The 13,405-nt window shown below is 50.1% G+C and overlaps 1 protein-coding gene across 1 annotated transcript in view; it reads right to left on the bottom strand.

Annotated features, from left to right (window-relative positions):
* Positions 1 to 988: 988 nt before the first annotated feature.
* DUOX2 (dual oxidase 2) overlaps positions 989 to 13,405 on the bottom strand; it is a 20,560-nt gene continuing 8,143 nt past the window's right edge. The window contains exons 18-34 of the mRNA XM_047766457.1: positions 13,154 to 13,339; positions 11,994 to 12,219; positions 11,821 to 11,914; positions 9,736 to 9,923; positions 9,169 to 9,238; positions 8,659 to 8,742; positions 7,979 to 8,157; positions 7,616 to 7,846; positions 7,341 to 7,440; positions 6,590 to 6,639; positions 6,191 to 6,318; positions 5,803 to 5,956; positions 3,918 to 4,150; positions 3,514 to 3,672; positions 3,007 to 3,162; positions 2,722 to 2,850; positions 989 to 2,456 (exon numbers count right to left, since the gene is read on the bottom strand). Of these exons, the coding sequence (XP_047622413.1) occupies positions 2,334 to 2,456; positions 2,722 to 2,850; positions 3,007 to 3,162; positions 3,514 to 3,672; positions 3,918 to 4,150; positions 5,803 to 5,956; positions 6,191 to 6,318; positions 6,590 to 6,639; positions 7,341 to 7,440; positions 7,616 to 7,846; positions 7,979 to 8,157; positions 8,659 to 8,742; positions 9,169 to 9,238; positions 9,736 to 9,923; positions 11,821 to 11,914; positions 11,994 to 12,219; positions 13,154 to 13,339 (2,490 nt within the window). The 3' untranslated portion in view covers positions 989 to 2,333. The remainder of the gene's footprint in view (positions 2,457 to 2,721; positions 2,851 to 3,006; positions 3,163 to 3,513; positions 3,673 to 3,917; positions 4,151 to 5,802; positions 5,957 to 6,190; positions 6,319 to 6,589; positions 6,640 to 7,340; positions 7,441 to 7,615; positions 7,847 to 7,978; positions 8,158 to 8,658; positions 8,743 to 9,168; positions 9,239 to 9,735; positions 9,924 to 11,820; positions 11,915 to 11,993; positions 12,220 to 13,153; positions 13,340 to 13,405) is intronic.

Raw genomic sequence — 13,405 nt, 5'->3', positions numbered from 1 at the left:
GTAGGGAGGATAAGGCTGAGTAGAGATTATCATGGACAAGCATGACAGCCACATTAACAGCATCATTTAGTCTAGCAAAGATAGGTTAGTTAGAATGAGACCGATAAATATGTTGAATGATCTTTGGAAAGGAAAAGGGAAGGCAATGATTGGCCAGATTTGGGAATATGGCTAAGGCTGAGACTTAAGGGGCTGGAGTTTTGGATTAATAACTGGTTGTAAACCCAGGGAGGGGCAGGAGGGCTGGAGGGCTGGAGGCCTTTTGGTAAATAGGTAGATAAATTATCATCACACATTGCAGTTGTATAATATATTCTCATACATTTTTTTTTTTTTGTCTTTTTAGGGCCATACCTGTGGCATATGGAGGTCCCCAGGCTAGGGGTCGAATCGGAGCTGTAGCTGCCGGCCTACGCCACAGCCACATCAACTCGTGATCCGAGCCTCACCTGTGACCTGCACCACAGTTCACAGCAACTTATACACACAACAACATGAAAACCCACTGAGTGAGGCCAGGAATTGAACCTGAAACCTCATGGTTCCTAGTCAGATTCGTTAACCACTGAGCCACGACGGGAACTCCACATTTTCACATCTATATAATTTTCTGGACCAGTATCACTGTCTTCCTACTACCCACACAGATATTTTAATATATGAGGAGACAGGCTCAGAGAAGTTAAAGGATTTTCCTCTGTAGCTACTTCTAGGAAAAGTTGGCAGTACCCAGGTCTCTTGACTTCTGATCTGGTGCCCTTCCAGAGAGATTCCTTCAATACAGAGAGTAGGAAACTAAGGGCATTTGACCTGTCGGAAGAGGGTAGGACCAACAAGGAGAGAAGCCCAAGGCAGCAATGTGAAGATGGCCTGAAACTCTCCCTGACACAGGCCCTATTGGCTAGAGGACTCTGTGACCCAGCAATTCCACTCCTAGATGTATACCCAAGAGGAATGAGTGCATTACGTTCATCAAAAGATACATCCAAGAATGTTCATAACAGCTTTATTCATAATTATCAAAAACTAGAAACAATTTAAATGTCTATTAACAGAAGATTGGACAAACTTTGATATATCTTTACAGTGGACTATGTAACACGTAATACAAAGGAACAAACTATTGATACACACAACAACATGAATGAATCAGAGACATTGTGTTGGGTGAAAGAAGCCAGATTCAAAAGAGTACATTCAGTATGACCAAACGAATCTAGAGCAATTTTAAAAAATCACATTGATGGGTAGCTTCTAAGTGTTGGGGGAGGCTGACTGGAAGGAGTACAGGGAAATTTCAGGGGTAATGGAAATGTTCTATATCTTGACTTGTGTTGTAGTACCACATGTAGTGCACGGTAACTTTAAAATTTGAACACTTTACTTTTGGCAAATTATACATAATTTTTTTACATCCTATTTATGCAACTATTTTGAAACAGCTTTATATACATAATTTTTTTTAAAAAAATTAAAGCTTGGCTTTGAGAAAGACTCTGTTGAAGAAGGAAAAGGAAGGGTCTTAAAGGGTATGGAGGTGATGCTCCAGGATGACTCCTGTGGAAGGCCATCAGCTGTCTTGATTTGCCTGGGACTGAGGGGTTTCCTAGGACAAGAGAGTTTCAGTGCTAAGACTTAGAGAGTCCTGGGCAAAGCAAGACAGCTGGTCATCCAACTCCTGTGGAGGTGAGGAGCTGAGAGGGGACTCTGGATGACTGGCAGAGAGGCTGGACTCCTTTGGTCCTGGAGCTGAGGGGCTTCTCCAGTGGGCTCAGAGAAGGGCCTGCCAAGAGGTCAGGGCAGCAGGCATTCCTAGCACATACCAGGAACATCAAGACTCCCTGGGAGCAGGAAGGGGCAGGGGCTAGAGCTGGGGGGAAAGGGCCTTGGAGACTGAATTGAGGTGGTCAGGCTGTTCAGGTTCTAAGCATTGTGGCTTCTAACCTGGGCTCTGAGGAGATTCTCACTTTGAGCCCTCTCTTCACATTAGGCTCTCCACCCTGTCCTCCCTCAAATGCCCAGGACAAGAAAATACCAAAGTAATACATTGATTTTATGGAAGGAAAACAGACACGGGGACCTATCAGAGGCAAATCCTGTCGTATCTTTTCACCTCCACAGTTGTCACAAGGCAGGGACTATTTCCCCCCCACCCCCACTTCATCTGGCACAGCCTGCTGAAAGGGTCTTCTCTACTTTTTCAGAGCATGGGAACAGATGGGGCAATGAGGGAGAGGCTCTTCCAGCTTTCCAGCTAAGGCCTGAAGTGAGTTCTGACAGAAACTGCCAGCAGAGCTGGCCCATGGAGGGATCAGGAACCAGGGAGGGTGGGCTCAAAAGTTCTCATAGTGGTGCACAAAGTGGGTCTGGTCCTGCCTGTTAATGAGCTGACAGGTCTTCTCTACATTCTTGGTCATTCCTGGAGGGCCGCAGCTGAACACTCCAATCTTCCGCACCTGTTAAGTCGTGGGGAGTAGTGGCTGAAGGAGAAGCACTCAGGCTTGAGATGCTTACTCCCAAGGAGGGAGCTGTTTCTCAAGCCTGGCTGGAATGACCAGGGCATTGACCCCAGGCCATGAGGAGGATGCTTGTGTTGGGGAGGCAGGAGGTAGGGTTTAAGGCCCTCTTCCAACACTCCACCCCATCCTGGGTCCTCTGCTGCAAGCTGCTTAAAGGCCAGGAAGTCCTGGCAGGGGAAGGATGGGTGGGGGTAGTACTGACCTGTGGGTGGACCTCCTGCAGGGAGTTGAAGAAGGGCTCAAAGGGAGGGCGGCCAAAGTGGGTGATGGAGCGCAGGCCCGTGAACAGACTCCGGTTCAGCACCTTCTGGAAGTGCCGCTCACAGATGTACTGGAGGAGGGAGTAGAGGAGGAAGGTCACAGCCAGCCAGAGCCAGGATCAGCTCCTAGTCTAGATGGTGGTTCAGCCACTGCCCCTGGCCATCCTGCTTTGCCCTGCCAACCCACATACCCACCGAGCTGCCCTACCCGGCCAGCCCTGACGTACCAGCATGGTGGTCCTGAGGTCAAACTTCTCAGCCAGCTGGGTGATGTAGATGTGCACAGACACCAGGTCCCGGTGGTCATTCTCCTCCACCTCCCGGATGATGTCAGCCAGCCATTCGAACTGCCGCTGGGTCCGTGTCACCCAGATGAAGTAGATCTGGGGACACATGACTAGGACTCAAACTCCGTGCAGCTCAAGGTTCCTCTGCCTCAAATGCCTTTACCTGAGAGGCTGGGAATTCCTAGACCACTCACAGCCACCAAACTTCTGGCAGGACCCACAAGCCTGATCCAAGGCTTCTAGCCACACACCCCAGCAGAGGTCCTTCTATCTAAACCACCTACCCTCCCTCAAATGTTTGGCATTTGGACAACTGCATATGAGTGGCCTCAGCAGACTCAGTGCCTAGAAGCCAGGGGCTTTTTCTCATGCTACTCTGCTGTGATGTGAGGATACAGTCAGGCTGTCTGTCTCCATTCCTTTGAAGAATGGGAGAGGGACACTCACCTTTTTACAGAGCATTTGGCTGCCCAAAGATGACTTGAAGACCAGGTCTTTGAGGATGGAAGCAAAGGGGGTGACCCCAATTCCCCCTCCCACCAGCACTGACACTTCAAACTTATGCCACTCCTGATGGCCCTCTCCAAACGGTCCATCGAGGTACAGCTGTCAACAGAAGAGGAATATATGGTAAGCCTGGCCTTGCCCCAGTTCTGAAGTTAGAAATAGCAGAGGAGAGGGAGATGGGACAGGGAGAAGAAGGATATGGGAGCATCCTAGTCTCTTTGAATCACCCCAGCCCTCTCCCAGTCTGGCTTTGTGGTGGCTGGGACTTCTTATCTAAAGGGTGGGGAGAGCAGAGACCTTCTGTCAATGCTAGAGCCCCAAAAGTGGTTCCCAGTGATGAGCACCTTTGGATATCTGGCATAGCCATCACCCATTGGATGTGAGTAGATCTCCCTCAGGCGGGTGGTCCAGGGCCCTACTGCCCGGATGTGCAGGCTAAGCGTGTCCTCATGGGGTGCCGAAGTCAGTGTGAAAGGATGGTATTCATTGGTCCCCAGACCCAGGCAGGCAATCCGCACCCACTGTCCTGACTTGTACTCAAAGCCTTGGGGCCGCTGAAACTGCAGGTGGGTCACTCCTGGAGATCATAGGAAGGGAGGGGCAGGGATTAGAAAGCTTGCTCCTAGTACCTAAGGACTAGCAAGTACCTTGTCCTCTCCACATATCAGAAGCAGCCTCATGATCTGAGTGAGTAGGGCTTCTTTTCCTGAGAGTTGGAGGATTTCCTCCTGTTTCCTGGATTATTCAAGAGCTAGGCTTCTCTGATTCGCTGTTCTAGCCCCTCCCCTCCTCTTTGCTGCTCAGGTCTGATAGCACTGTCCTGGATACCAGCTTACTAAGTCAGGGGACCTTAGGCAATCCAGGTACTATTTCAGTGTTTACCAAACCTCCACAGTTTAAGAGTTACCTTTGTGATGTGCCACGTGTGTGGGGTTTTTTGTTGTTGTTGTTTTGTTTTTGTTCTTTTGCTTTTTAGAGCTGCACTCAAGGCATATGGAAGTTCCCAGATAGGGGTCAAATTGGAACTACAGCTACCAGCCTACACCACAGGCACCGCAATGCAGGATCCAAGACGTGTCCGAAACTTGCATAGCTCGGCAATGCCACATCCTTAACCCACCGAGTGAGGCCAGGGATCAAACCTGCATCCTCATGGATACTAGTCAGAGTCATTTCCACTGCACCGCAATGGCAACTCCCTCATGTTTTTCTTTAAATTGACTTACTTTTTCAATTCAATTTACGTTAACAAGAACATTTAGGTCACTAATGTAGATAGAAAACTGTATCATGTGCTCTAAATAGAAGGCACCATGTTTTATCAAATTTTAGCGGGATACTGTTAATTGCCTGACCACAGCTGAGCCTCTTTGTGGGAAAGCAGATTCTCCAAGTATTGGATAGCGTGCCTATGGCAAAAGGCAGGCTAACACCATGCTGAGATTTTGCTCTTAAATAGTTATGATTGAAAGAAAGTTGTAGTGAGGTTTATTTTCTTACTATGTGAGTCCTGAAGGTTAGATGGCTCCACAACACTTAAATCATTTTCTGCCATCCTCTACAGTGATATGAATCCCCACTCTGATCAATACTGACTCTCAACAACAGATTCTCAGTCTGGACCATTTGTATGTCTCTTTTTCTAAATAAAGGAATAGGAGACAAATATATGGTTCCCTGCCCTGCACACAAGCGAGGTCTTTCTTGTCCTTAAAACTTTCTTTCTTTCTTTTTTTTTTTTTTTTTTTTGTCTTTTCTAGGGCTGCACCCGAGGCATATGGAGGTTCCCAGGCTAGGGGTCTAATCGGAGCTGTAGACGCCGGCCTATGCCACAGCCACAGCAACGCAGGGTCCGAGCCACGTCTGTGACCTACACCACAGCTCACGGCAAGGCCAGATCCTTAACCCACTGAGCAAGACCAGGGATCGAACCTGAAATCTCATGGTTCCTAGTCGGATTCAGTAACCACTTAGCCACGACAGGAACTCCCTTAAAACTTTCTGAATGCACTTTCAGCCACCTCTTCTCATAGTTACTTCTCACTGTCTACACCTCCTGGGGACTAAGCACAGCTCTTCTGAGGGCTGCAGTTCCATCAGGAAAGCTGCAGGCGTCCCTGAGATGCTATCAGAGGCAGTAATGGGATGAGGAGTCCTAGAGAGCTGTTTTCCCACTCCTATGAATTGACCTCCATTGCTCCCCACCCAGGGTCAGGGCAGGCCTGGTACCTGAAGGCAGCAGCTCCGCCTTCACCACGCTGATCTCCACCTTCTTCCGGCTCAGGCTCACCAGCTTGTCCCCCACATAGATTAGTGCTGGGACCAGGAAGAAGATGTGGAAGCGGGGCAGCTGGATCAGAGCGAAGCTGCCATGGATGATGAGCTGGAGACATGGCCAGTTAGTAAAGCTCAGGCCCAGCCAGGCACCCTTCCTGTACCCACCTAACCCAGATACTTCCGGCCTGGGCCCTGGGCCTGGGCTGAGTAGATGGGGCTGGCATAGTCTGCACAGACTGTGGTATCAGATCTTGGAGTCTCAGTCTGAGCTCTTAGTTCCAACTCAGCCTGCTTCCTGTCTCTGCCCAGCGGCCTGGCCCTGCCCAGAGAAGTCCCTTACCAGCACGTAGAGCAGGACGTAGAGGTGGTGGGTGAGCCAGAAGCCACGGAAGCTGCGGCGCCGGAAGTAGGGGGAGGCAAAGACATACATGATGGCGAGAACCACAAGCAGGAGCACCCCTGTCATACCTGGGGATGGTGGGGACGGGGTCAGAGAGTCCCTAGTCTCAAAACCTTAGCCTTGGCTGAGAATATCAGAGAGTTATTTCCCAATTCTGATCTCCTTCTCCAACTTCCCTCCTTCTCCCTGGCTCCCAGAACAGCTTGTGCGAAGAAGCTAGAACTGAAGGCTTATCTTGGAGGCTGCAAAGAGAACCTATGACCACTACAGACAAGTGTGTATTCATGGGAAGATGGGGACAAAAGAATCCCCAGACTTCACACACAGCCCACTCTTTACCTGGGATTGTCTGGAAGAACCACCAGTAGAACTTCTGGGGAAGCTTGGACCTGTAGGGCAAAGGCACATAGAGCCTCAGGCTAGGGCAGGAAGGGCTCCACCACTGTCACAATGTGACTCTGTTCCTGCTGGCCCTGAATACAGAGGTTACTGGGCCTCTACCCAGGTGGCCAGGGATCCTTCCAAAGAACATGGCACCCAGCCTCCTGCAGCTCCACACTCTGATCTCACAGCAAGTCTTCCTCCTACTGTTGAATTCTCCTACTGCGTCTGACTTTTGCTTCCTTGAGTGCATGGTTCATATTCTATAATCTCCATGAGGACAGGGAGCTTTTCTTCATGCTCTATCCCTGCGCTCAAACAATGCCAGGCACAGAATAAATGCTCAATAAACATGTGTTGAATGACTGCGTGTATTTTGGCATCCCTACTCTCTGGCTGGTAGATGGACACATAAGACATGCAACATAAATGTTTGCCCAGTGAGTGGATGACAGGCTGAGGATAGCAAGCTGTGTGTCAGGAACACGTGGGAAAAAGTCTCCAACTTCACCTCCCAAACTCCTTTCCTAGCCAATCACAGCCAGTTTCGTTCCTGTGGTCAAGGAAGTCACCTCTCAGCTTCTGCAAGGGGGCTAGCTTCTCACCCTCACTCAGTGAAAGAGTAGAGGGTCTAGGGCCATCTAATATCTTCTATTGTACCCTCAGGCCTGCCCCAGGTTTCCCAAGGGGGACCCTCTCCAGAACTGACCCATCATTCTCAAAGACACTGGGGAAGACACAGGCCAGCAGGCTGAGGGGGCTGACTGAGAAGATGTAGACATTCACCACATGGCCAACACTGTGCAAAACTGAAAGAGACAAATGCTATTAGATATGCCTCCTAGTGCCAACCCTACCTCCGGCCCTGAGGAGAGAGGAGGCACATGGAGGAAAGAAGTATGACTAGCTCCAGTCTCCCCACTGTCTCCCTCACAGCTAGATCCAGAGGGCTACAGCAGTGGCGAGTGCCCAGGAGCCACATACTGGCCAGGACAAGGGCAGCCATGGCGATCCAGCGATGGAAGTCCACAGCAGCGTCAAAGGGCACGTAGTGGTTAAGGAAGGTCTCTCGCAGGAAGGTGATAAGGTTGCGGCACATGGTGAGCAGGATGTAGGAGAACATGAAGGAGACGCTGGCTGCCGTGCCCCGAGACAGGATGATGCCCACGAAGGTGGTCTCTGCAATGCCCGAGGGTGGTGAGACAAAGGCATAGTCTGGGGGCAGAGTGGGGGTGGGTCAGCACAGCACAGAGTCACAATCCTTGGGGTCCCCCATCCAGATGCTGAGGAGTGGAAGAACAACCAGAAAACTCTCACATCTCCCTTCCCACAACCTGGAACTCTTACAGTAAGCACGCTCTACAAATAATCCCGCACAGATGGCTGAGAAGATAGCAACACACACGATGTGCCGCCGATAATTCTCCACAAAGCGCTTGTACTGCTGCAGCTTCTGGGCCAGGAAGCCTCGCTGCATCTTCTCCTGCAATGCCTCTGTGTACAGTCGGGGAGGGGGCACCACTGCCCTGCAACAAAGGGAGGTAGGCAGCCGTGAGGTAAGGACAACCTAGCCTCTCCTAAATGCAACCCTGTGATCTGGTAGCCATCAGGATGGGTCACAACAGATGAAGGAAAAAGCATTTTGGAAGTGGATTTCCACTTCTTCTCATCTTTATTTGCCTTATCCGCCCACTCTTCCATCCCCCCACTACTGCACCTCCTCTTCTTCCTGTCTGCCTGTCTTTAGCTCTTCCCGCTCCCTACACAGGCCTCACTGCTGTGCCCAAAGCAGGCAAAAGCCAGGAGACTCCTCATTGCCTTCTTGGTGTTGCATCTGAGAACCAGGCCCCTTGGCTAAAGATTAGGGTTAAAAGGTTAGAGGAGGTTGAAGAGTCGTTCAACTCTATAGCCTGCAAATCAGGTCACAGACAAATGGATGGTGCCTTGTGTATGTAGGTATGGACAGGCAAGAAACCCTGAGACTTCTCCCCACATTTCCTTGGGCCAGAGGTCTGGGAAACACTTACTTTTTGCCAAACCTCTTCTTCAGCACAGGGCCTCCCAACTCTGGGGCTTCTGAGGCAGGGAGCCTCACTCCCTGAGGGGAGGAGCTGGGAAAAGAAAAATGGGGCTCATTCTCCCCTTGTCTTTGCAGCTGCAGAAGAACTCGCAGTTCAAAGCTTGGAGGATGGGTAGGTGGGGGTAGATCCTAGGACTCATTTCTACCCACAGAACCTCCCCACAAAATTGGTGGCGAGAAGCTGGACAGGAGGCAAAGTAGAAGAAATTAATGTGATATGACCATCTGTTCTATAGAGTGAGTCTGTCCTGGAGGGGCAGAGAGAGAGCCAGGCTCTTGAATGGTAAGAAGTATGTGTGTGAGGCAGCTGGAATCTAAGCTAGGAATAACCATGCACTGAGGGCTACTTTCAGAGGGCAAATGTCTAGCCCAGGGACTGATTCCACCAGCCCTGCTTCCTTCATTTCTCTGCAGGAGACTCAGCCAGGTCACATCCCAGTGCCTCATTCCTGCTCACCGTTCCTCAGGAGTCCGAATTATGAATGACACTCGACAGCTGATGTCTGGTTTAAAGATGACTCCAACACCTGGGGAGAACAAGAAGCTGGAGAGGCTTCCCCAGGAGGGTCGCGTGGCACAGAGAAACTGTCCCAGGAAGCTGCCATGGCACTTGCCAGTGACTTGGTCATGTCCTCATCTCTGGCTCCAGCCTTGCTCCCCTCACTGCCCACACTGATCTTCCACTATACACAGGGCAGCCACTGCTAGACAATGTGGTGACTTTGTGCAATTAGAAAAGGGGGCTCCTCCAGGTGGATGAAACCCTGCAGGTCCTTTGTGTAAAGAAAATAGGGCCTTTTCCTCTGACCTAGCCCAATGTGCATGGCAAGTGAGCAGCACGTAGGCTGGATTTCAGCCTGTCCTGACCCCTCAGTGGGCACTTTTGTGCATATATTGCACAACTGTATGTGATATCCTTCATTACATGTGCCTACCTCTGTACTAAGCACCAAGGACTAAAAAAGAAACAAGAACTCTCATTTTGAAGACACACCGCTCCTTGACTCCTCCTAAACTCACAGACCTCCACCTCCACCTTTGACGCAGAGCTGCGTGTGACGGAGCTCGCTGTCGTGGTCCCGCAGCATGAAGTGGAAGTCCTCCCACGTCAGCTCCTGCTTGTCCTGGAAGCCAGCCTCCCGGAACATGGACTCCACCACCTCGGTCAGCTGGGCCTTGGACAGGCAGTTGTTGGAGATCTCGATGAAGGACCTGGGGGAGGACCAGAGAGAAAGCAGCCTGTCACCCGGAAGGTCAAGTTCAGGCAGGTTCAGGGTAGGGCGGGACTCAGATTATCTAATGTGGTTAACAGTGACCCGGGAAATGGCACTGAGAAGGTGTTCATCCAGCCTGCTGCTGACACTAAGCTGGGTGGGGTGGCCCTAGGCTTGAAAGGCAGAACAAGACTGAAAGTGACCTTGACCAATTAAAGAAAGCAGTCCTCAAACAGGGGGGCATCTACAGCTGGGATGAAAGTCCACTTAGTGTAAGGATATGCCCAGGGTGCTGTGGCCCTCTCGCCTGCATGGCAGGCCCTCTGCCCACTCTCTTGTGTTGATACTTCCCACACCACCGCCAAGCTCCCCTTTCACAGTCCAGTGGGGGCACAGACAACAGAAGTAGAGGAAAGAGATGTGGCTGCAATCATCGCTGCTTCCTCATGCCAAAACCCCAGGGCACAGTCAGCAGAATCTCCAACCCAATGTGACAGCACCCACAGTAGCAGCTACAGTGGCTATGCTCTTTTCTTAGACTGTACTTTGGAACAAAAGCAAACAAAACTGCAAGTTTGAGTGAATCCAGAAGAAAAAGACCTCTGCATGCATGGCACAGCAAGGACTGCCATCACATAAAATACACACACACACACACACATACACTTCATCCCACTTTCTCAGGGTGAGACTGAGCAAGAGCCACACTGAGTACAGAACGAATAGAGGGGGGCTCAGTCCATGGGGGCAGGAACCCTCTCCTAGATTCCCTAGAGCCCACCTGCAGTGGCATGGTACACCCAGCGAGGGATGACCACTTCACCCTACCCCTTTCAGAAGCCCAAGTCCAGTTATGGTCTGGAGTGTAAGAGGATGTGGCAGTTAAGGAGAATGCTGAAAGCAATGGGAAGTTTACAAGACTAGAAAAGTGAAAAGGATCTGGGCTATTTTATGCATTCTATTTATTCACTTACTTATTTGTTTCATTTGACTCAGTTAACTATGTATTAGATGTCTGCTATATGCCAATCACAGTGTGGAGGAGATAGATTCAACAGGAAACAAAGAGAGGTATCAACCCTGTCCTTAGAGAGCTGCAGGCAGCTGTGTTACTGGAGGACTGTCTTTAGGAATAAGAAGTCTATGAGCTCAAATCTGGTCTTTATTGGCACGCCACAACCACACATGGCTTAAGTAGCAGGAAGACAGAAGCGTTGGAATATAGAAGAACTTTCCATGTCTCTCCTGCCTGTGTGGTGATTAATAGTGGCAGTAACCAAGGCATCCGTCCCCCATGATTCATTACTTCACTGTGTAAAGCACAGTGTTAGAAAAGTTAGCAGAGACCCAAAGGCATCTAAAAGGGGTTAGTGGGCTTTGTTACTGATTTTTTTTTTTTTTTAGCCATTAACAGTTTTAAGTTACCAAATGAAGATTGTCTTACCATAGCAATAGATCAGATGTAGCTGTTACTTTATTCTTAGAGTATCATATAGACTCTTCCTCATACCACACTTCTCATTTTTTTTTTAGAGTGGTTGTTTCTGTTTTTGTTTTGTTTGGCAGCACCCACAGTTCATGAAAGTTCCCCGGCCAGGGATCAAACCCAAGCCACAGCAATGACCCAAGTGTTACTGGTCATCTTGATGTTGGTTGTTTTTTGTAACTAAGGAGAATTTTCTGGTTGGTGTTGACAGTGCAGATATAGACCCTCCTGGAGGCAGGGGCTTGGCCAGATAAACTTTTAAATCTGTGTGCTCCGAGTGTTGAGATGTAGTACCTAGGCCACCTATCAATGCATATGGCCACAAAACCTCTTTATCTACTTCTTCTCTGACCTATCTTCCTATTTAAAATATCAGGAAGCCTCAAGATGGGAGGGGCCTACCCCATACCGAATCATGGTGAAGAACTCATCCTTGGAGAGAAAGCCATTCCCGTCAAGGTCATACATGGTGAACATGAGGCGGGACTTGTCTTCTGGGGAGCCTGGGAAGAGAGAGGGGGATGCCAGTCACCTCTCTGCTGAAAGACATTTGGCTCCTGGGATGGTCCATCCTTCCCCTACCTTTCATAAAGACCACCAGGACATCAAGGAACTCTCGGAAGGACAGGTAGCCATTTCCATCCTTGTCGGCCAGAGAGAACATGGACTCCACAAACATGTCCTGGGGCTTGAGGCCCAGGGACTCAGCAAACTCGGCCCGGCTCAGCTCACATGTCAGGGCCTCCCGCACCTTCTGTGATGAGTCCAAGGGCAGGGCCCCTGCATCCGCCTGGTCAATGTCTAGCACCTGCACTCGGGCAGCAGCAGAGGGTGGGAGAGAAGGAGGTGAGGCCTGTGATGGAAGCAGTTTAGTGACCCCTCACATCTCCCCAAAGTCCAAATCTGAACAGGTGAGCCCTGGTGGCTGCTCCTGGTCATTAAACTTCTGACTTGGGCCTCTATGCTTCTGCAGAGGGGGTGACTCAAATCTCTAGCGACCAGCCCATTTTCCCCCTGGACCCAAGAACCAGAAGCCTTATACAATAGGAATGGTGCCTGGTCTGCAGCAGGGGAGAGAGTAGGGAAAAGGAGGGGCAAAGTTTGGGAATGCAGTGACGGAGCCTACACTGGGGAGAGAAGCCACAGTAGACACAAGTGGACAGGCAAGAAGGGGCTGGAGACAACATTCTCTTGTCATTTCAAACAGGGCTGCCATGCGCCTGATTTTAAAAGTCATATACATGTAACTACCATTTGCTAAATGCCTATGCAATGTACCAAGCACTTGGGCTAAACACTATATATGAAAGTGTTTTTCAAACTTTAGAGTGAATTGGAATCCCTTGGAGGGCTTGGGGCCCAACCCCAGAGTTCCTGATTTCCTAGGTCTGGGGAAGGTCCTGAGGACTTGCATCTCTAACAAATCAGGTAAGGCTGCTCCTGTTGGTCCAGAGGCCACACTTTGAGAACCACTGATGTAGACTATCTCCCTGAATCATCACAACAACCCAAGGGGATGGATCCTATTTTAATCACTATTTTATAGATGAAGAAACTGAAATATAGAGCAGAGATTATGTAATTTACCTAAGGCAATGTGCTAGTGAGTGGCAAAGCCTCAATTCAACTAACGCTGTCTGCCTCCAGTCCACAGAGCAGAAGCTCAGTTCACCCCACACATATGGTCCTGTCCAGCCCATGTTCCCTCCAACCCCTGGCCAAGTCTCATCTCCAAAAAGCACCTGGGCAAAAAGGTGTCTGAAGAAGATCTCCAAGATGCGGCCCCGCTGCTGCTTGGTCACAGCCTTCCTGAACAGCTCTCTCTCACCCATCTCATCTATGTCAAGGCCCAGAGCACAGCTGGCACAGAAGTCCTGCAGGTGCTGCACGAAGGCGCCTCGCTCGTCCTCAGAGTTAAACAGCAGCACCTGGTGGGAGGAAGGCCATGAGAGTGCTCAAGCCTCTGATTGAGCCTCCTCTCAAACGGGCTTGGG

Source organism: Phacochoerus africanus, chromosome 2 (assembly GCF_016906955.1).
Source record: "Phacochoerus africanus isolate WHEZ1 chromosome 2, ROS_Pafr_v1, whole genome shotgun sequence".
In the NCBI taxonomy this organism is placed as follows: domain Eukaryota; kingdom Metazoa; phylum Chordata; class Mammalia; order Artiodactyla; family Suidae; genus Phacochoerus; species Phacochoerus africanus.
The sequence above is the reverse complement of the archived record's forward strand: the minus strand, read 5'-3'. Positions and strand labels throughout refer to the sequence as shown.